Source organism: Nanorana parkeri, unplaced genomic scaffold (genome assembly GCF_000935625.1).
Source record: "Nanorana parkeri isolate BGI_ZX_2015 unplaced genomic scaffold, ASM93562v1 scaffold1090, whole genome shotgun sequence".
In the NCBI taxonomy this organism is placed as follows: Eukaryota; Metazoa; Chordata; class Amphibia; order Anura; family Dicroglossidae; genus Nanorana; species Nanorana parkeri.
The window spans coordinates 419,231-438,613 of record NW_017307358.1 but is presented as its reverse complement, the minus strand read 5'-3'; the positions used below and the strand labels follow the sequence as shown (position 1 = coordinate 438,613).

Below are 19,383 nucleotides of genomic sequence, written 5' to 3'. Positions count from 1 at the left end.
AAATTCACAAATTTGGGGGTCTGGCAAGACACTTCAGTGACTAGTCAGGCAGTCCAGCACCCCAGACAACTTACCAGAGTGGACATAGGGTGCAGGGTCATTGCATGGAAGTACCAGGGCTGGCCCCTTTTTGCTTTGCTGTGTCCAATTCTCCTGCAGGTGGCAGCTTACTCACAGGTTAAAAAAATTTAGCGCTGTGTCCACTAATGAATGGTGGAGTAAAAGGGATTTCTATTTCTTCTCAGCATTAATATGAATCGTTTAGTGGCAACCCTTGTCCTATATAACTATAATGTGTCCTATTTAGCTATATTGTTTTTATGCAACAGAGAAAACATTTTAGGTGTATCTTATTCAAAAGACCTACAATGCAACAAGATAGCAATCTGTACATTTTAAAAGAATAATTAAAAAATATATATTTTTATAGCTTTCTAAGGTTGTGAACGGTAGCACCTAAGCAAAACATCTGCATTGTGGACTTTGATCTATGAAGCAGGCAGAGTAGTTTATTCTCTTTTCTTTTTTAAATTCCTTTATTCAGCATATTTTTGCAAGCTAAACACAAAGGTTCAAGTTACAATAGTCTGAAACAGCTTCCATATAACATAACATACATTCTATTTACATGTCAAAGTTACAAAAAACATCAATCCTTTAACGTACAGCATCAGTAGGACGTCAAATCAAAAAGGTAGGTTTACCCCTAAAACTATTACACGTAGCAGAGGAATATGGAAAACCTCACCAATTCAACTCATCTTTGCGGGTTAAGGGCAACCAGGTAACCACAGGAAAATGGGGAATAACTAAAGATATAAACAAAGAGTCCAGGATAGAAGCAAGAACAAGGAGAAAAACAACAAGAGAAAAGGTTGGTGGGTGGAAGGAAGAACAGGTACATACAAGAAGACGTAAGAGAAAGTAGATCGCAGAAAGAGAGAAAGCAGGCTAAAAGGGATCGCCATCTGCAGCCTATTCCTTTAGCTTAAATACAGCTTCCAGAGGCAGGCCCTCTTAGGGCACAGAGGTCAGGTAGTATTATCTTCAAATATGCCACCGTACCCCTGTAGTAAAGCCAAGGCCTCCACTTGGACCTGAACTGTAACTAGGTACTATGCAATGAGGAGGTCAAGTCCAACATTTGGTAGATCTCATTTACTTTGGAAAACCACATATATAAGGATGATTAGGGTAGCATATAAAAAAACAGAGAAACGAAAATATCATTGAGATTTTTCTTGGGGTGCAGCAGCACCGGAGCATCTACAGTAGCATCTACAAAGCTAAAGAAAGAAAAAGCATTTTGTGCCATAAAATGAATTTCTTGGAGTTCATTAAGGGACACAAGATTTAGTGATTCTGAGAGAATTGTGTTATGCTGAGACAAGGCTACTAAATTTAAACATGTTCACATTGGAGGTGAGGGGATTAAGGGGGGATATGATCTCCATGTACAAAATGTTCAATGGTGGTAGCAACATTAGCGATAAACTGTTTAAAATTAACTCCATTACAAAAACTAGAGGCCACCACCTAAAATTGGTGGAAAAAAAATTCCAGCACAAGGGGCGAAGGGGGTTCTTCACAGTAAGATCAGTTAGGGTCTGGAACTCACTGCCACAGGCGGTGATTTCAGCAAATAATGTGGAATTGTTCAAGAAACTTTTGGACGATTTCTTAAGGGACCGTAATATACAGGGGTACAGGTACTCCTAGAATGAGATCCTAATAGGTTGGACTTGATGGACTAATGTCTTTATTCCACCTCAAATACTATGTAACTATGTAACCTGCCTTGAGGAAGTGGACACTGGCAAGCAGAAAAAAAGCATGGAAGACCAGCCCCCTAACTCTCATGCTTCAGTACAAGCAGTACAACATAAAGAGATGGGACCTGTGTCCTTTAATGAACTCCAAAAACAGCTGATGGTATGTACAACAATCCTGTTTTCTTTCTCATTCACTAAGGGACAAGGGATGCAGTTATTCTGAGACGATTGGGACATTCAAAAGCAGTCCAACTGAGGGTTGCACTGAGAAATCCAACTTATCTTAAAATTTTACTTGAAAAATACCCAAAGGAATCAATGCCTGAACCACTGTATGGAAGCAACAACTGTATGGAAAAAACAGGAGGAAGAGAAAACCAAATTGACCTATAGTTAAGTGGTCAACAAAACAAGAATGTTTATAAGGTAAAAGCTGAGGTATAGGATACCTAACCCTTGACCTCAGGAAAATAAATGTTAGATTAGCATAGTCCTGACCAAAGACCAACCAGTAAACAGCTGGGGGTTGAGGCTGAATACCCTCATCTCTTGAATTTAGGTAAAGGGAGATCCAAAATGATAGGGACCTCAGACACTCTGAGAGATAAGGGCCCAGTAGGGTCAGAATTAGGTTCTGCCACAAATGGTGCTAAGGAGTAAATGGAATGTCTGCGAGTAGATTACATGGAGAAGAGAAGTCACCAGCACTTCATGGGTGAGAATATTCAGCTAAGATGTATTCCCATAGTGTCACATGTACATTTACTGAACATTTTGGGGCCACGCAGGCTCCCTTTCTCAGGATGACATGACAATCTGTATACAGATGGGCAAACTTTAAATACAGTAACCTACCAAGTAAGTCCCACCCCCCTGACATCATAATGATGTTTACCAAAAGCAAAACAGACAAACTGTGTGGATATATATACGTACGTATAGAGTTTTTCAGGTAAACAAATATGTGAAATTATGGACTAGATACAGTATATTGATCACATCTTTGTTATTTGCATGCCTAATTCACATTTGTTCTTCGGCATTCTATTGTGTTTACTACCTTATGTTTCTCGCATGTTATTTTCTATCTGGTGTCTTTTCCCCTTTCTTGCTTCCTCCCCCTCTCATTTGGTCACTGCCCCCCATTTTCTTCTTTCTCTTTTGTATTTTTCCTCCAAGCTTCGTGCTCAAATGTGTTCTTTCCATGGAAGCTGCACACTCTAAATGTGCTGTGCACTGTGTGTCCGTATTGCACAATGTCTCCTTGGGTGCCTGGAGACCAAATATGTTTTGGGGGAATGGCGCATGTGCACTACAGCGGTCACTCCCAATACTCAAACTGCCTATGTAGCGACATGAAAGAATGAGTGCTGTCCCTCCCCTTTGGACACCAAGGCAACAGGGGATGCAGCTTTCAAGCCCTGATCACGGCTGCATTGTTCTCCATGATTGGATGACTACATCCATTCCCTCCCTCTTGTTTACATTATGTGTATATACTGGAAATCCACATGGTTTGTCTGTTTTGCTTTAGCACTGGGTTTTATGTTATTTTGGTGGAATTATTATGTCATTTTGATATCAGAGGGGATGAGACTCACTTGGTAGCTGATTGTATTTAACCAGTTGACATCCGCGGTGTTAAACCCCCTTCCCATCCAGGCCAATTTTCAGTATTCAGCGCTGCAGTACTTTGACTGACATTTATTCCGTCATGCAGCGCTGTACTGAAATGAATTTTATACCCTTTTTTGGGGACAGATAGAGCTTTCTTTTGGTGGTATTTATTCACCACTGGGGTTTTTATTTTTTTTACTATATTAAGGAAAAATTACCGATTTTTTTTTTAAAAAACAGTTTCCGCTACATTAAATGATAAAACATTTATTATTACCCAATTTTTTGGTAAAATATAAAAGACGGGGTCACGTCGGGTAAAAAGACACCAAACATGTCAAGCCTTAAAATTGCGTGCGCGAAACCTCAAAAAACGATAATATCCAAAATTGGCCATAGGCGACGCTTTAAAAGCTGTTACCGCTCATCAGTTTAGTGTTATCAGTGTTACCTAAAACGTTTCAGTAACATAAGCAGTAACCCCGAGCCACAATCGGAAATACAGTCTCTTACCTTGTCTACGATCCCCCGCTGTGTCCTCCGTCTTCTGCCGAGTCACTCACGGCAGGCTTTCTATTCATTAATACAGGCCGTCTGGCGACGGCAACCCGCCAATGCAGCAGTGCCGTCCGTCCGTTTTTTTACTACGGGCGGGCGGCAAGAGGTTAAAGTTTGCCCATCTGTATACACATTGTCACTGTCATCCTGACAAAGGGACCCTGCGTGGCCTCGAAACGTTGATTATTTGTACATGTGACACTATGTGAATAAATCTAAATTGATTATTCACATACCAATGGAGTGCTGGTGACTTCTCTTCTACATGTGATTTCTACTGGTGCCATCCGTGACTATAACTACAAGCAGCGTTCTATTGACTGGGTCACCAAGGCTGATAAGAGTGCGGTTTGGAACTATGTTTATTGCGAGTAGATTATTCCATTAATCTTGTACAGACTCACACAAAGTGCAGTGACAGTTGGATTAATGATTTGTCTTAAACTGAATTCCGGAAAAAATAATAATGTTAATTTAGGTTTAGGGGTACCTGGGAAAAGGACTCTTACTTACCTGGTCCCCATTCCTGCAATCTCCAAGACTGACACCCGCAGCCTCATCTTCCCCTATGCTCTGGCGGTTGGAGGACCATTGATGTCATCATGTACAATACAGGGCCCATAGCCCTGCATTATACGTGCGGATGCGGAGGGACAGTCTGCAAGCCGGAGCATAGGTAAGACAAGGTGAGCGCAGACTGCCAAGGGATCGGGTAAATAAAACTGCTTTTTCTGATACCCTAAAAGTAAATGAGTAATTAATCCTTGTGGGGGGCAGCACCACTGCAAGAGGAGTTCTTTTTTCACCAGAAAAAGGCTTTAAAAACTAATGGCATTAGAATCTATAAGTATGAAAAAAAACCTTTAAGGCTTTTGTCCTTTTTAAACTTGCTATGCGTCAGTCATGTATGCAATGTTTAAACTAAGAAAAACCATAAAAAAGGCAAAAACAAAACTTCTTGGATAGGAAATAAATGAGCAAAATATATAGCATATGAATACCCACAATAAAACAGTTAATGAACATTAAAAAAAGTGATGCATTGTACAAACATTTGATGACTTACCACACTCACTGGCCGAGCCACCAACAAGTTGAAAGAATTGCTGAGCATTTTTTAGGTGGTCTCTCTAAAAATTAAATGTAGGAAAAATTGTTAAATGGGTACAAATGATTACATTTTATTACATATATTACATACTTTTGATGTAAATTGTTACATCATAATTTTTAAGGCAGAAATGTTTTTTACCTAAGATGATCGTGTAGATTTAAAACTTCACAAAACTAAAGACTCAGAGGCGTAACTAGAAATCACAAGGCCCCAAACACAAAATATGGTATGCTCCTCCCTCCCAAACTGCCCTCCCTACCCCCCCAAAAAAGTACCTACCTCCAGAACACTTTCCCATGCCTGCTCCATCTCCTGCTCTTTAGCTCTGCTCCTGCTGGCTCTGACGTCAGAGCCGAAAAACAGATCACTCCGCCACTCACTGCTGCAGAGCCCACTATAGCCCCCCTTGAGACCCAGCACAGCACGCCTGAGGCCCCACACATACCAGATTAACCTGCACAGCCCTCCTGAGTGACCCTGCAGAGCCCACCATAGACCCTGCAGAGCCCACCATAGACCCTGCAGAGCCCACCAGAGACCCTGCAGAGCCCACCTGAGTGCGATCCTGCAGAGCCCACCTGAGAGTGATCCTGTCTCCCTCCCAAACTGCCCTCCCTACCCCCCCAAAAAAGTACCTACCTCCAGAACACTTTCCCATGCCTGCTCCATCTCCTGCTCTTTAGCTCTGCTCCTGCTGGCTCTGACGTCAGAGCCGAAAAACAGATCACTCCGCCACTCACTGCTGCAGAGCCCACTATAGCCCCCCTTGAGACCCAGCACAGCACGCCTGAGGCCCCACACATACCAGATTAACCTGCACAGCCCTCCTGAGTGACCCTGCAGAGCCCACCATAGACCCTGCAGAGCCCACCATAGACCCTGCAGAGCCCACCAGAGACCCTGCAGAGCCCACCTGAGTGCGATCCTGCAGAGCCCACCTGAGAGTGATCCTGCAGAGCCCACCTGAGAGTGATCCTGCAGAGCCCACCTGAGACCCCTGCATATACTAGAGACCCTGCACAGCCCACCTAAGAGTGACCCCGCAGAGCCCACCTGTGACCCCACATAGCTAACCTGGGAGCCCGTACAGCCCACCATATACTCTCTATGGTGGGCTCTGCAGGGCCTCAGGTGGGCTGGTCGGGGTCCCTTTCCCTGTACACTGTGCTCCTCTTATCTGTCAGCCCCGAGCTGCCCGCTGCTGGGACCCAGCCTCCTCCACTGCCGGGCCCCAGCCTTCACCTCCACCAGCGCCACTGCTGCCGGGCCCCGGCCACCTCCTCCACCGCCACCACTGCCTCCTGACCAAGCCCCATAGCAACCAAGTGGGTCGCTATGGTGATAGTTACGCCATTGTAAGGACTAACTTTATACTTGAGAGCTTGTTCACACCATCTCCAGACAAGATCTAGATGTGTTTCTGCGTAAGGCATTTATGCATGTTTTTGATATGTTCCAATGCATTTCTTTTTAAACTGGTTTTGCCTGGGATTTGAGCATGTTCCAGTGCATTCTGGTGCATTTACAAGCATCTTTGTGTGTTCCAGTGTGAAAAACTGCCATGACAAGGGCATATTGTGCCAAGAGGTGAGGACAACTCACGGAAGAGTGGGGGATAGTTTGCCTGGAAGAGTGAGTCAAGCGAGGAGGTAATTCTAATTCCTAAGTAGGGCAGGCAAGGGGGCAGGAAAAATGAAAGTTTGATTGAGCCAATCCAAGACCACCGGCACTCAGTGATATATTCAGGGCTTTCAATTTAGTCTCGTTAACCTGTAGGCAGGAAAACGCTTCAAAATCCGATAACGTACGGAATAAATTGGGAAGAGAGGGGAGGATAGGGCTAACAGGATATCATCCACGTAAAGCGAAATTTTGTGAGGGGTACCCGCCAATTCTAATCCCTGAATGGAGTAATTGCCCCGAATGGCAGCCGCCAATAGTTCTAGAGCCAATATGAAAAGAATGGGGGATAAAGGGCACCCCTGCCTAGTGCCCCGCAATATGGGGAAAGCGGCCAAGCTGAAACCTGCATAGCGAATGGAGGCCGAGGGTTGGGAGTATAACGCAGATATCCAAGCTAAAAAGTCATCACCAAAACCCCATTTGCGCAAGGCAAAAAACAGATACTGCCACAACAAGGTGTCAAATGCTTTGCGCACGTCCAGGAAGAGTAACATAATTTTTATTGGCCCGGGAACGAGCTAGGTGTATAAGTTTAAGAACGCGGCGCACATTGTCTCCCGCCTGCCTACAGGGTACGAAACCCACCTGGTCCTTATGGATGAGGTGCCCCAGAAAAGTGTTAATTCTAGAGGCCAAAACTTTAGCCAGGAGTTTCACGTCGGTGTTGAGTAACGAGATGGGTCTAAAATTAGCCCAAGAGTGTAGATCCGTTGTAGGCTTGGGTATCATAACAGTATTTGCTTTAAGGGCCTCGGGAGGAAACGGATGACCCCGCTTAATGTAGTTAAATTGGGAGGTCAGGTGGGGGGCTACAATGTCTGAAATCTTTTTATAAAAAAGGGAAGAGTAAGCATCTGGTCCAGCACGTTTGTTAGCTTTCAACGATTTAATCGCTAAGCGCACCTCGTCTTCAGTGATATCAGAGGCCAAAAGATCGTTTTGCGGGTCCATCATCGCTGGCAACTGACAGTTTTTGGAAAAACGTCTCCGCCTTGGCCAAGGGAAAAGGGGGCGGCTCTGCATACAAGTGGGATAAGTGGTGTTGGAACTCCTGCAGTATCGATTGCGGGTTGCTAGTTAGAACTGAGTCCGCCGTGCGCAAGGAAATAGGGCGTTTGAGTGGCTCAAAGCAACGGAGACATTTTGCTAGCATAGTACCTGGCTTGTTGCTATGGGCATAAAACTTTTGCCCGGCCCAGCGCAGTTGGCGTTCAGCTACATCGGTAAGGCAAAGGTTGAGTTCCACCCTAGTCTTCTCCAGACTGGCCCTCAGCCGAGGCGTTGGAGAGGCCTTACACTGTTCAGTGAGGCGTTCCAACTCCGCCTCCAGGCCCAACCTACGAGCCTCCCGGTCTCTCCGCCGTTGGGACGCCAAATGGATAATGTGTCCACGAAGCACCCCCTTATACGCTTCGCACAGCACGGTGGGTGAGGACACAAAGCCCACATTCTCTCTAAAGTAGGCAGACGAAAGAGAGGCTAGGCGGTCTACAACATCAGGGTGGGAGAGGAGGGAGTCGTTCAAGGACCAGGAAGAGGAGGAGGAAGGCCTGGGAAGCAGCGAGCGGCAGGTCAGGACCGTGGGGTCATGGCCTGACCAGGGAACTGAGCAAATTTTTGCCGCTATAATATTTGGGAGGAAAGAATGGCGAATCCATATGTGATCAATACGGGTATAAAGATCATGAGCTGCCGAGTGATAGGTGAAGTCCTTAGCTAGGGGGGGAAGTTCCCGCCAGGCATCCACCAACCCCGACCCAGCAAAAACGGCTTGATGGCGGTTGCTATCTGAGGGTGTAGGGGACAGTGGAGGCCTAGACCTGTCCAATTTAGGGTTGAGTGTCAAATTGGAATCCCCGCACAAAAAAAGCGTACCGTGGGCATGAGTATTAATCAGTTCCAATAGATGGGTCAGGAAGGGGAGCGGTGAGAGGCTCGGTGCATAATAACAGAGAACGGTAATGGGGGACCCCAAAATATCACCCCCTAGTAGGAGGTAGCGACCCTGAGGATCCAAGATATTCTTGGTGCAGTGGAAGTGCGTCCGTTTGTGAAAGGCAACCAATACGCCCTATGTTTAGTAGCGGCAGAGGCCAGGAAAACCTGAGGATAGGTCCCAGCAAACACAGTAAATAGAATAAATATTAATCACCATCGTTTAACCAAAGAAACCGTGAAGTATCAAACAGGCAACACAGCTCTGAGAATAACCTGAATGCACCACTTCACTAAAATAAAGCAATATAATACAAAGATATATACCCGAGATATATACCTGAGAGCCTAAACGTTGCAGGGCCTGAGATCTCCGTGGTGACCGACCAGGATCGTGCGAGGCTTGTGAGGGATGGGACCGTTGGGAGGCTTGGACACTCCGTTGACCAGGCTGCGGGCCGGGAGGAGAGGCCAATCTCTCGGAGGCAAGAGCGCACGTCATCAGGAGACCGGGGCTGGAAGGATTTCCCTTGGTGCGTAAAGAGGAGGCGAAAGGGAAACCCCCACCTGTAGTCGATTCCCGCATCCCGGAGAACCTGGAGGTAGGGACGAAGGACTCTGCGCTTCAAGATGGTCGAAGGGGCCAGATCCGAGTATAGGCTGTAGGGGTGACCCTGGAAAGACAAGGCCGGCGTCTGTCTCGCGGCCTTCAAGAGCCGCTCCTTCGTGCGGAAGTAGTGTAGCTTGACCACCACATCACACGGCGGCCCGTCCGACCTCTGGGGTCCAAGCGCCCTGTGAATGCGATCCATCTCCAACCGGTCCGCAGAGAGATCAGGGGCCAACTCCCGAAACAGCACGGTGACTGAGCCTAGGAGATCCTCAATCGATTCAGGAAGGCCCCTGACGCGTATATTACTACGCCGAGCCCGGTTCTCATGGTCCTCCAGTTGGTCGCGGAGAAGAGAGAGTTCCGTCTGGGCAGTCTCCAAATCTTGTTCGTGGCCTTCCAGTATGGTGGTCACATCGTCCATACGGGATTCCAGGGAGGCTGTACGGTGCCCGATTTCTTTGATTTTGCGCCGGACCCCCGAGGTTATGGTTGCGGAGGCCTTGGAGAGCTCTTCTCGTACCATGTCCCGCATCCGCACGAGGAGGTCGGAGCCATGCGATCAGCGGGAGCCCGACAGTTGTTCAGCGAATGGGTCCTGGCTGTCCTCGGAGTCAGCCGACATTCGAGGAGCGTCGTCGTCATGTAGGCCGCCGGGCGCCATCTTGCCCAGAGCGCGGTGCGTACGAGGGGTCTCAGAAGGCTGGTTGCTGCGCTTGTACTTGGACTGCGAGGACATCATCTGGATGCCGGGGGTGAGTAGGTACTCGATCCACCCAAGGAACCGACCCAGCAGGCAGGGTTATAGCAGAACACGGGTGTCTCACGGCTCAAGGAGTGCAGAGCGGTATCAAGGAGCAGCCATTTACTTTGCTTCTGATTTAATTTTTTTTAAGGAAAAACAAGTAATAAGATGATAGACAGCAGCTTGGCATATCTGGTATTCCCACAGGAAAAAAAAAAATATTTTGTGGGTTTCCTGCTATGTTAACTCCAGCTCATATGGTCATCAACATCGAAAATGGTTAAAAAAAAAAAAGATTTCCCCACTCTCAGTGATGCAAGGGTCTATTTGGCCCCTTTTCAGTTCACTACGGTGTAACAATAGTTTACAAATAAATTCAAGGCAGAGGTTTAAAAAAATATTTTTGTGAAATAAAAACTCTACAGAAAGTTGAAAACGAAATCCACATGTTTTTAAGTGTCCATCCATCAAATGTTAGGCCCTCCTTATGCAATAACACATACAAGAAATTTGCACGGCCCACTTCCTTTGCTGCACTTGGCTGATTAGTTTAAATGTTCAATAGGAACTGTTGTTGTTACAATGAATACAAATAGATTTTACAATAATACAATAGAATGCACTAATTAGCAAATCAGATAAATCAATAATTCTCAAGCATTTAAAATAAGGTTGAGGGAAAGGATGGGTATATATAATTCCAGCAGGCATTTGGAAGAACATCTACTCCCAAATACCACTTTACAAAAAGTCAAAATATTCCTATCTATCATTGATCCAGTCAATGATAGATTTCATCAGATTTTGTTTTATATCCCAAAATACAAATATTTAATGGCAATTGCACACATCTTACAAAAAATACACACATTTAAAATCCCTCCCAGCTTAACATAGATTAAAAAATTACATTCTATGCAATTGAATGCAATTACCATTAAAGACTTGAAAAGATCATCTCCACTGAAATTTTTGTAAAAAGCATCCTGGACTGAATGACTGAAGAGCACATATGTGAAGGGATGTTGTTTCCCCAAACTTAGTTCTAGATGGAATTATTAAATCCCTTTCTCTGAGATAATTGAAGGACACAGCGAAGATCCTGATCTCTGTAATCGATGGGTTATAATGTCACTTGCCACACCCCCATTCAATGCAGCTCAGTTAGTCATAAAGCAGTAGAACTAAGGCACAAAAAGACCCAAAGAAGGGAAGGTGCTGTGTCCTTCAATGAATTCAGAGAAAAGGATTTGACGGTGAGTACAAAAAAAAAAAATCATATTTTCTCTTTCGTTCATTCCACCAGAATAACCAGTATCACTTCGAGTTCCACTTGACATAGAAGTTGTGGAAGGAGTTTTAGAGGAGAAAAGGCATAAATGAGAGTGTGCCTGTCCCATGGTGCTACCAAGGCATCTGTCGCATCTGGACACAAAGTTCTGCACTTTCTGATTGAACGGGGAGGCGAGAAGATCGACGTCTGGAGCCCCCCATTTCTGTTGGATCCAAAGAAAAACTTTTGGATATACCCCTGGAATGTAAACAGCAGAAGTCGCAGGTAAACATCTTTCTGCCCAACAAAGGATGCGAGACACTGTCCCATGCTCTAGCTAGGCTCCACGCACCTCAGTGATGATTGACTATGCTACTGCAGTGGCAATTTCTGATTGAATCCTGACTGGGTGTCTCTATAGTAGAGTCGTCCAATGCAAAGACAGAGTTTGATTGCATGCAACCTCCCATTTATCAGAGCTGGGGAACTGAGCAATAAAGCCAAGGAGACTTTGACCGTCCAGTTCACCTGCATTTGTTGGTCCAGCGAAGAGGGTGACTTGTCCCATAGTTGAATAAACTCTCTCTATGGAATCAGAGCAAGGTGTTGCGCACAAGGAACTACCTCAACGGAGGCAACCAATTAGACACAGAACTCTCATACAAGTGCAGATCAATACCCATTTGCAAGAAGGCAATGTCTGAATCTGAAGCCGATGAGGGGATGTGTTTTATCTAAGGGAAGAAAAAAAAAAAACTTGGACTGCTATGTGTCCAGGATCAGTCCAGACGAAGAGATTGTATCAAGGACCATTTTCAAGATCCAAGCAAACCCTCCAGATTGTGCATGGTGATCGGAAGATTAATTTCCAGATCTGTCTGAGAATCTGCCTGAAGAAGGAAGACGCCCAAATAAATCACCATCCCCTCCTGTCTCAGCAAGGCAAAGACCGGTGCCAAGACTTTGGTGAATACCTGTGGGGCTGAGACAAGGCCAAGCAGAAGGGCCACAAACTGAAAATGGTCCTTCCCCACCATGAAGTGTAGGAAATGCTGATGAGCCTGACAAATCAGAACATGGAGGTAAGTATCCTTAAAATCTATGGATACAAAAAATTCCCCTGATGAAGATAGTAGATCACTGAGCATGTAGACTATTTGAATTTGCAGACTGCAAAGATGCCCAGGGCGTAGAGATCCAAAATCAGACAAACCCTATCTTTTTTGGGGCACCATAAAAAATTCAAATATCCTTTTAATTTTTCTGATGGCGGGTTTAGGACAATGACTCCAATTTGAACCAGATTGCTTACAGTTGACCATAAATCACATAAGCGAATCTGAGTTAATTAAAGGTTTGAATGAAAGAAGCGAGCTAGAGGAGGAGAATTCAACTATTTTGTATCCCAATAAAGCCAATTGGCAAAGCCAGCTGTCTGAAATTTGAGACAACCACAGGTCCACAAACAGCAGTAAGGGTCCCCTCTACCTTAGTAGGGCAGGTGGGGGAAAGCCCTTGAGCAGAAGTAGTCTTCTCAGTGGACTTGGAAGACCTAGACTGCCAAGACCCTTTCTGGCCACTGGAGAAGCTGGACTTGCCAGACTTTTATCTGAGGATCCTTGGGGACAAAAAAATTATTTGGCAGGCTAAAAGGAAGGGCCTTGCTTACACCTAGGTTCCTTACCTTTCTTAAGCTGTGTGTACTCTTACCTTACATTATATTTTTCATTATATCATCCAGTGTTGCCCAAAGAAATGATCACCCTAAAAAGGTAAATACTTAAGGGTTTTCTTAGGAGTCTGGTCAGCTGACCAGCATTTAAGCCACAACATATGGAAAAGAATGTCAGCCAAAAAAGAAATTCTGCAAATAAGAGGTCTAATATCCACCGAAGCGTAACACAAATATTGAAGACCATGAATTATTAATCCGCCAGTTCCACATAGACAGGAGAAACATGTTTACTCTCTAGTCTGTGAGCGTTTGGGATACAAGGACTGTGGCCAAAACAGGACATAAAAGTCTGATCCAGTGATGGTGTACATTGGTCTCACTACTGATTCCACCTTCCTGTCCCCTGGATCCTTGAAAGAAGGAGATTCCTTGACTGGAATCACAGTAGTCTTATTCACTCTGGACACTGGTGAGTCCACAAAGAAAAGCACCTTTAAAGTACGAAAAACCCAGAAGGGCAGCCCCATTCTTTTCACATAAAGTCTTAGTCAAACATTTAGACTTATTTATACCAAAAGCAACTGGAGCTTTTGTATAAACAAACTCCATACAGTTAGTGTATTGGCTGGGATTTGAACCAGCAACCCATCTGCTGCAAGACAGCGCTGACCACTAGGATACCATGCTGGCCTTCTTAAGAGTCTTGCAAACCTATTGAATAAGTGCAGAGACCACTACGTTCTCTTGTGAAAAAGTAGATAAAAAGGTTTCTTCATCACTAGCAGAGTGAGATTGATCTGTCGCCCCTATTTTCTCAGAAGATGCAGAAGTCCCAGGGAAAACCTCTTCCTTTGCAGAGGATTCAGAGGGTGATGGTGGGGAGTGCTTTTTACTCTTTTTAGTAAAAATGTGCTCCACATGTGAAACAAAAACTTGTTAAACAGAAGTAAGAGTTTCCATAGCAATAGAATAGAACTCAGGGTCCCAGAGCCCCCCAAAGCAGAACCTGAGAGTCAAGTGGGGATCTACAAGGATTTACAGGTGAGAAAAATAGAGCCTGACCCAGGGGAGGGATGAACTTCCCCACATGTTTTCCAGAATCCTGCTGCACTCCTTACCAGGTATCCCTGTCAGCGCGGGTGCTCGAAATGACCATGGATGGCGCCGCCAATACTGAAACTTGTTAAAGATGTCACCAGCACACCATATTGAAGTGAAGAACACGTCTGTTTGATGCTTCATGTCAAAACAAATAACAAAGTTTTGAGGCCACACAGGGTCCCCTTCATCAGGCTTGAAATTACAATGTAATTTCAAGCTTGACGAAGGGGACCCTGTGTGGCCCTGAAAACATTATTTGTTTTGACATGAAGCATCAATAAACACATGTGTTCTTCACTTCAATATGGTTTGCTGGTGACATCTTTAACAAGTTTCAGTATTGGCGGCGCCATCCATGGTCATTTCGAGCACCCGCGCTGACAGGGATACCTGGTAAGGAGTGCAGCAGGATTCTGGAACATGTCCCCCCACATGTTGCACAGTTCACCACAGTGCCCACTGCACAGGCACCGCTGCACTTAAGAGGGTCTGCCATGCCCAAGATCCTCAACCTGAACCCACCAAGCCAATTTGGGAGTTACTCCCCACAGACACCACTAAGTGTAGAAATAAAGGGGAGTATACTTATCTGTCAGGCGAACTAGGCCAGAGCACTTACCTGTCAGGCGAAGAATGCCAGATCACTATTTCCCAAACAGAAAGTCTCTAACCTAGATGGGGACCCTGTTAGCCTGGGGGAGAAACTGTGAAAAACCAGCCCAGTGGCCAGTCAGTCATATGCATCTCCCGTGAGATATCTCCCAGGCTGTCCCACATTTCCTCAGGGCTGTCACAGGCCGATCTCGCTCTCTCAGGCAGAGAACTGCGTGCGCTCAACGGCTGAGTTGGGGAGACTACAAGGATCTATATTATTTAGCCTGTCACCCAGCTTAGCTATTGATTGAAGATCAATGAAAAAGTAACACCCTACTAGGGATAAAAAAAATAGGAACAAAGATCCCCACCAGGGAGATGGGTCCTTACTCCTTGACACTAGGCAAAAAACTCAGCTGCCTTGGAAGTGTGACTATCAGCAGGAGCCGCCCCCATAGCCTTCTTTTTTTATGCCTAGCGTCCTACTCCTACAAGTGGCTGTATAACCCATCAGTACAGAGATCAAGATTTTCGCTGTGTCCTTCAAAGAAGAAAAGAGAAAATATCTTTTCCGGGAAAGATGACTTTAAAGATTGCATTTTTTAAACTGGGAGACACAGCCTTTATGTAAAATACATGCTGCTGGGTTTGGTTCATTTAAAATTTAATTTTTTTCTTATTTAGAAAAAAAAAATGAAATCCATTTACAAATGGATTTTGCAGTAAATATAACAGTATTATAGTTTACGGGGGGCCTGGTCCCACCCCCTCAATCCACTGACAAGTGAACTCTATAAGATACCTTTTTTGGGTACGGTAAACTTTTTTTCATTTGTACATAATTTACACCTAAAAACAAACACTCTGGTGTACAGAAGATATTTTCACTTGCAGGGTAGTTATATGTATTGAATTTATATGAGTCATTCCTATTCAGGATCAGTAGGATTAAAAAAATTCCCTGGTTCTAAATACAAAGTGTGATTATTAGTGTCTATTCTTGCAATGTATGGCCGCCTCACAGTAACACTTCTCCGTATGCATGGTATAAGTCTCAGTATTGTTTTATGAGAATACTAGTTTTCTGGCTATCATGTTGATGCTTTGGCTTTAATGTAGTCCAATGCTGGCCTAACTCGGACAATGTTTAATATCAAAGTTTGTTGATTCAGCTGTACCTGGCCAAAATTCGAGCATTGTATGGCTACCTTAAAGTGCATTTTGGTAGCCATACAGCTAAAATTGGGATAATACATATTTTATAATTGTTGCAGGTTACTCATTCACATATTATAACTTTTTTAACGGAATTCCCAAAGTATGGTTGTTGTCTGTACTGAGTTTTGCTCTGGGCTGGAAGCAGGGCTGGATTAAGAGCATCACGAGCCTGGTGCCGAGGATTTTGGTAGGCCTTTTTTATGGAAATGGCGACGGTCACCGTGCCCCCTTCCTCTTGTTCGGGCTGTGATTTGTAGTCTCTCTACAGCTTGGAGTCAGTGGTGGAGCGCCAGGACCTGGTTGCAGCTGCGACCCTCGTAGATCTGCTAGCTGCAGAGGGACTACAAATCTTACATAGTTACCTAGTATTTGAGGTTGAAAAAAGACATAAGTCCATCAAGTCCAACCTAATGTGTGTATGCATTTATGTTTGAGCTGGTATGTGCGTGTGTATCAGTGCATGTGTGATTTTGCTCTTAGGAGTACCTGTACCCCTGTATATTATGGTCTCCGAGGAACTCATCCAGGAATTTCTTGAATGATTCCACACTCTTAGCTGAGATAACTTCCTGCGGCAGCGAGTTCCAGACCTTAACCGCTCTGACTGGGAAGAACCCCTTGTGTGTTGAAGTTTTTTTTCCACCAATTTTTGGTTGTGCCCTCTGGTCTTTGTTACGGAGCTAACCGTAAACAGTTTGTTAATAATGTTGCTGTCACCCTTGAATAGTTTATACAAGAAGATCATGTCCCCCCTTAATCTCCTAACCTCCAAAGAGAACATTTTTAACTTTAACAACCTTGTTTCATAGTTCAGGTCCTCGAACCCCTTAATAAGTTTGGTCGTCCTCCTCTGGACTTTTTCCAGCTCAAGGACATCCTTTCTGAGTATTGGTGACCAAAACTGGACCGCATACTCCAGATGTGGCCTAACCAGTGATCTATAAAGTGGCAAAAATTATAGACTTGTCCCTGCAATACATTCCCTTCTTAATGCAAGACAGGACTCTGCTTGCTTTGTTTACAGCAGTTTGGCACTGCGAGCTGTTATTAAATCTGCGGTCTATAATGACCCCTAAATCCTCCTCCGTTTCCGACTTCCCTAGTGGCACACCCAAAAGTGTATAGTCCATCCAGGACTATTTTATCCAGGTCCTCCTGTAATGTTATAATGTCTAAATCTGTGTCTACTACCCTCCCAATTTTTGTATCATCAGCAAACACTGAGACATGGCTACTCACTCCCTCCCCGATATCATTAATAAATAGGTTAAAAAGCATGGGACCCAGCACAGAACCCTGGGGCACACCACTCATGACTTCAGCCCAATCTGAAAAGGTGCCATTAACTCATACTCTTTGTGCACGTTCTTGTAGCCAGTTTTCTATCCACGTGCACACTAATTCATCTATGCCCATAGCCCTTAGCTTGTATAACAAGAGTTTATGTGGCACCGTATAAAATGCTTTGGAAAAGTCCAGATATACTACGTCCACCGGCCTCCCTCCATCCAGATCTCTACTTACCTCTTCGTGAAAGGTCAGCAGGTTGGTCTGGCAAGAATGATCCTTCCTAAATCCGTGCTGCATATCAGTTATTATGCCCTGATCCCTGACGAATTCCACAAAGTAATCCATAATAATTCCCTCTAACAGTTTACATACTATGCATGTCAGACTAACTGGTCTATAGTTCCCCGGTTGGCATTTTGACCCTTTTTTGAATACAGGTACCACATTAGCCCTTCGCCAGTCGCTTGGCACTCTACCAGCCATTATGGATTTCTTAAAAACCATTACCACAACATTACCCTGTTTCCCCACTATTTCTATTTGGTATTGTAGGTGGGCTTCCTCCTCTTCCTCCTATATTTGGAGGTTTATAACAGACACCCACAATAAGTTTTTGGTTAGGGTTAGATCTATCTAGTTCTAGCCATAACGATTCCACATCATCCCCACCAGCTGACGCGATATCGTCACGGATTTGCATAATGAGGTTATTTTTAGCATATATACATACCCCCCCCCCCCCCTCCTTGCCAGCCTGTCCCTCCTGAACAGGCTGTACCCTTCTATGTTAGTAGCCCAATCATGTGTGGCATCTAACCATGTTTCTGCTATTCCTACTATATCGTAGTCCTCCTCGAGTAACATAACTTCAAGGTCTGTTATTTTATTTGCTAGACTTCTAGCATTGGTGAACATACATTTAATGTTTGTACATTTACTGGCTAAACGTTTGTTTCCCTCTTGCTCCCCACTACTAATTTTAATTGTACCTATTACGGTTGGTCCATTCCTACTTGAATCTCCCCATTATCTAGTTTAAAAGCTCCTCCAGTCTTTTAACCATTTCCCCCCCCAGAAATGCTGCACCTTACCCATTAAGGTGCAGCCCGTCTCGGCTGAAGAGCCGGTAACCGAATGAGAAGTCGGCTCAGTTCTCCAGGTAACCAAAGCCCTCATTCCGACACCAGTTTCGGAGCCACTTGTTAAGTTCCCTCAACTCGTGCTGTCTGTCTCTTGGCACTGGCAGTATCTCAGAGAATACCACCGTGGAGGTCCTTTCCTTCAGCCTAGCACCTAATTCTCTGAACTCCTTTTTTAGGACACTCCATTTACCTCCTATTTTGTCATTGGTGCCGATGTGCACCGTGACAACTGGGTTGTGCCCAACCCCAGCTAGTAACCTGTCAATTCGTTCCGCAATGTGCCGAACACGTGCCCCCGGTAAGCAGCACACTGTTCGACGCTCGATGACAGATTACCCTGTTGCCAGTTTTCTGCTTAGATCCAGAATCTGGGCTTCCAAACAAACAACTCGCTCACATCTGGCGCAAGTGTATTCCCCCTCGAACGCCTGTTCAAGGAACGCATACATTGTGCATGATGTGCAGCGGGTTGCACACCCACTCATGGAAGGCATTTTCCTCTTTTATTTATTTTATTTTTATTCTATTTTTCTGTCAAATAACTGCCCTGGGGTTATTTTAATTTACAGGAGTCCTTAACTTAATTTAATATACCCTGTGGTTAATTTACTTTAATTTAGTTTCACTACAACCCTGGGGTTAAGTAATTATGCTACAGCCCTGTGGTTAATTACTCTTTGGCCCGACGGTTTATTACTCTAATGCTCTGAGGGTTGATTCCGCTACTGCCCTGGGTTTTACTTAACTACCACTATAGCCCTAGGGATAGATTTAATTACACTAGGGCCCTATGGTTATTTTATTGAAACCCTTGAGTTCTTTCAATTTTATTTTATTTAACCTTGGTATTAATTTAATTTCACTCTGGCCCTGGGGTTGATTACGCTATGGCCCTGGGGTTGCTTAATTTGCTGTCCTGGGGTTATATTAAATTAAGTTACACTAAAGCCCTGGGGGTAATTTAAATTAAGTTACACTAAAGCCCTGGGGTTAAGTTAAGTAATAATAAAGCCTTTGTGTTTGTTGCACTATGCCCCTGGGGTTAAAGTAATATAT

The 19,383-nt window shown here is 44.6% G+C and overlaps 1 protein-coding gene across 1 annotated transcript in view; it reads right to left on the bottom strand.

Moving 5' to 3' along the window:
- Nucleotides 1–19,383, bottom strand: part of TTC26 (tetratricopeptide repeat domain 26) — a 336,565-nt gene that overhangs the window by 119,752 nt on the left and 197,430 nt on the right. Inside the window, exon 12 of the mRNA XM_018567770.1 lies at nt 5,014–5,077. Coding sequence (XP_018423272.1) covers nt 5,014–5,077 — 64 coding nt within the window. The remainder of the gene's footprint in view (nt 1–5,013; nt 5,078–19,383) is intronic.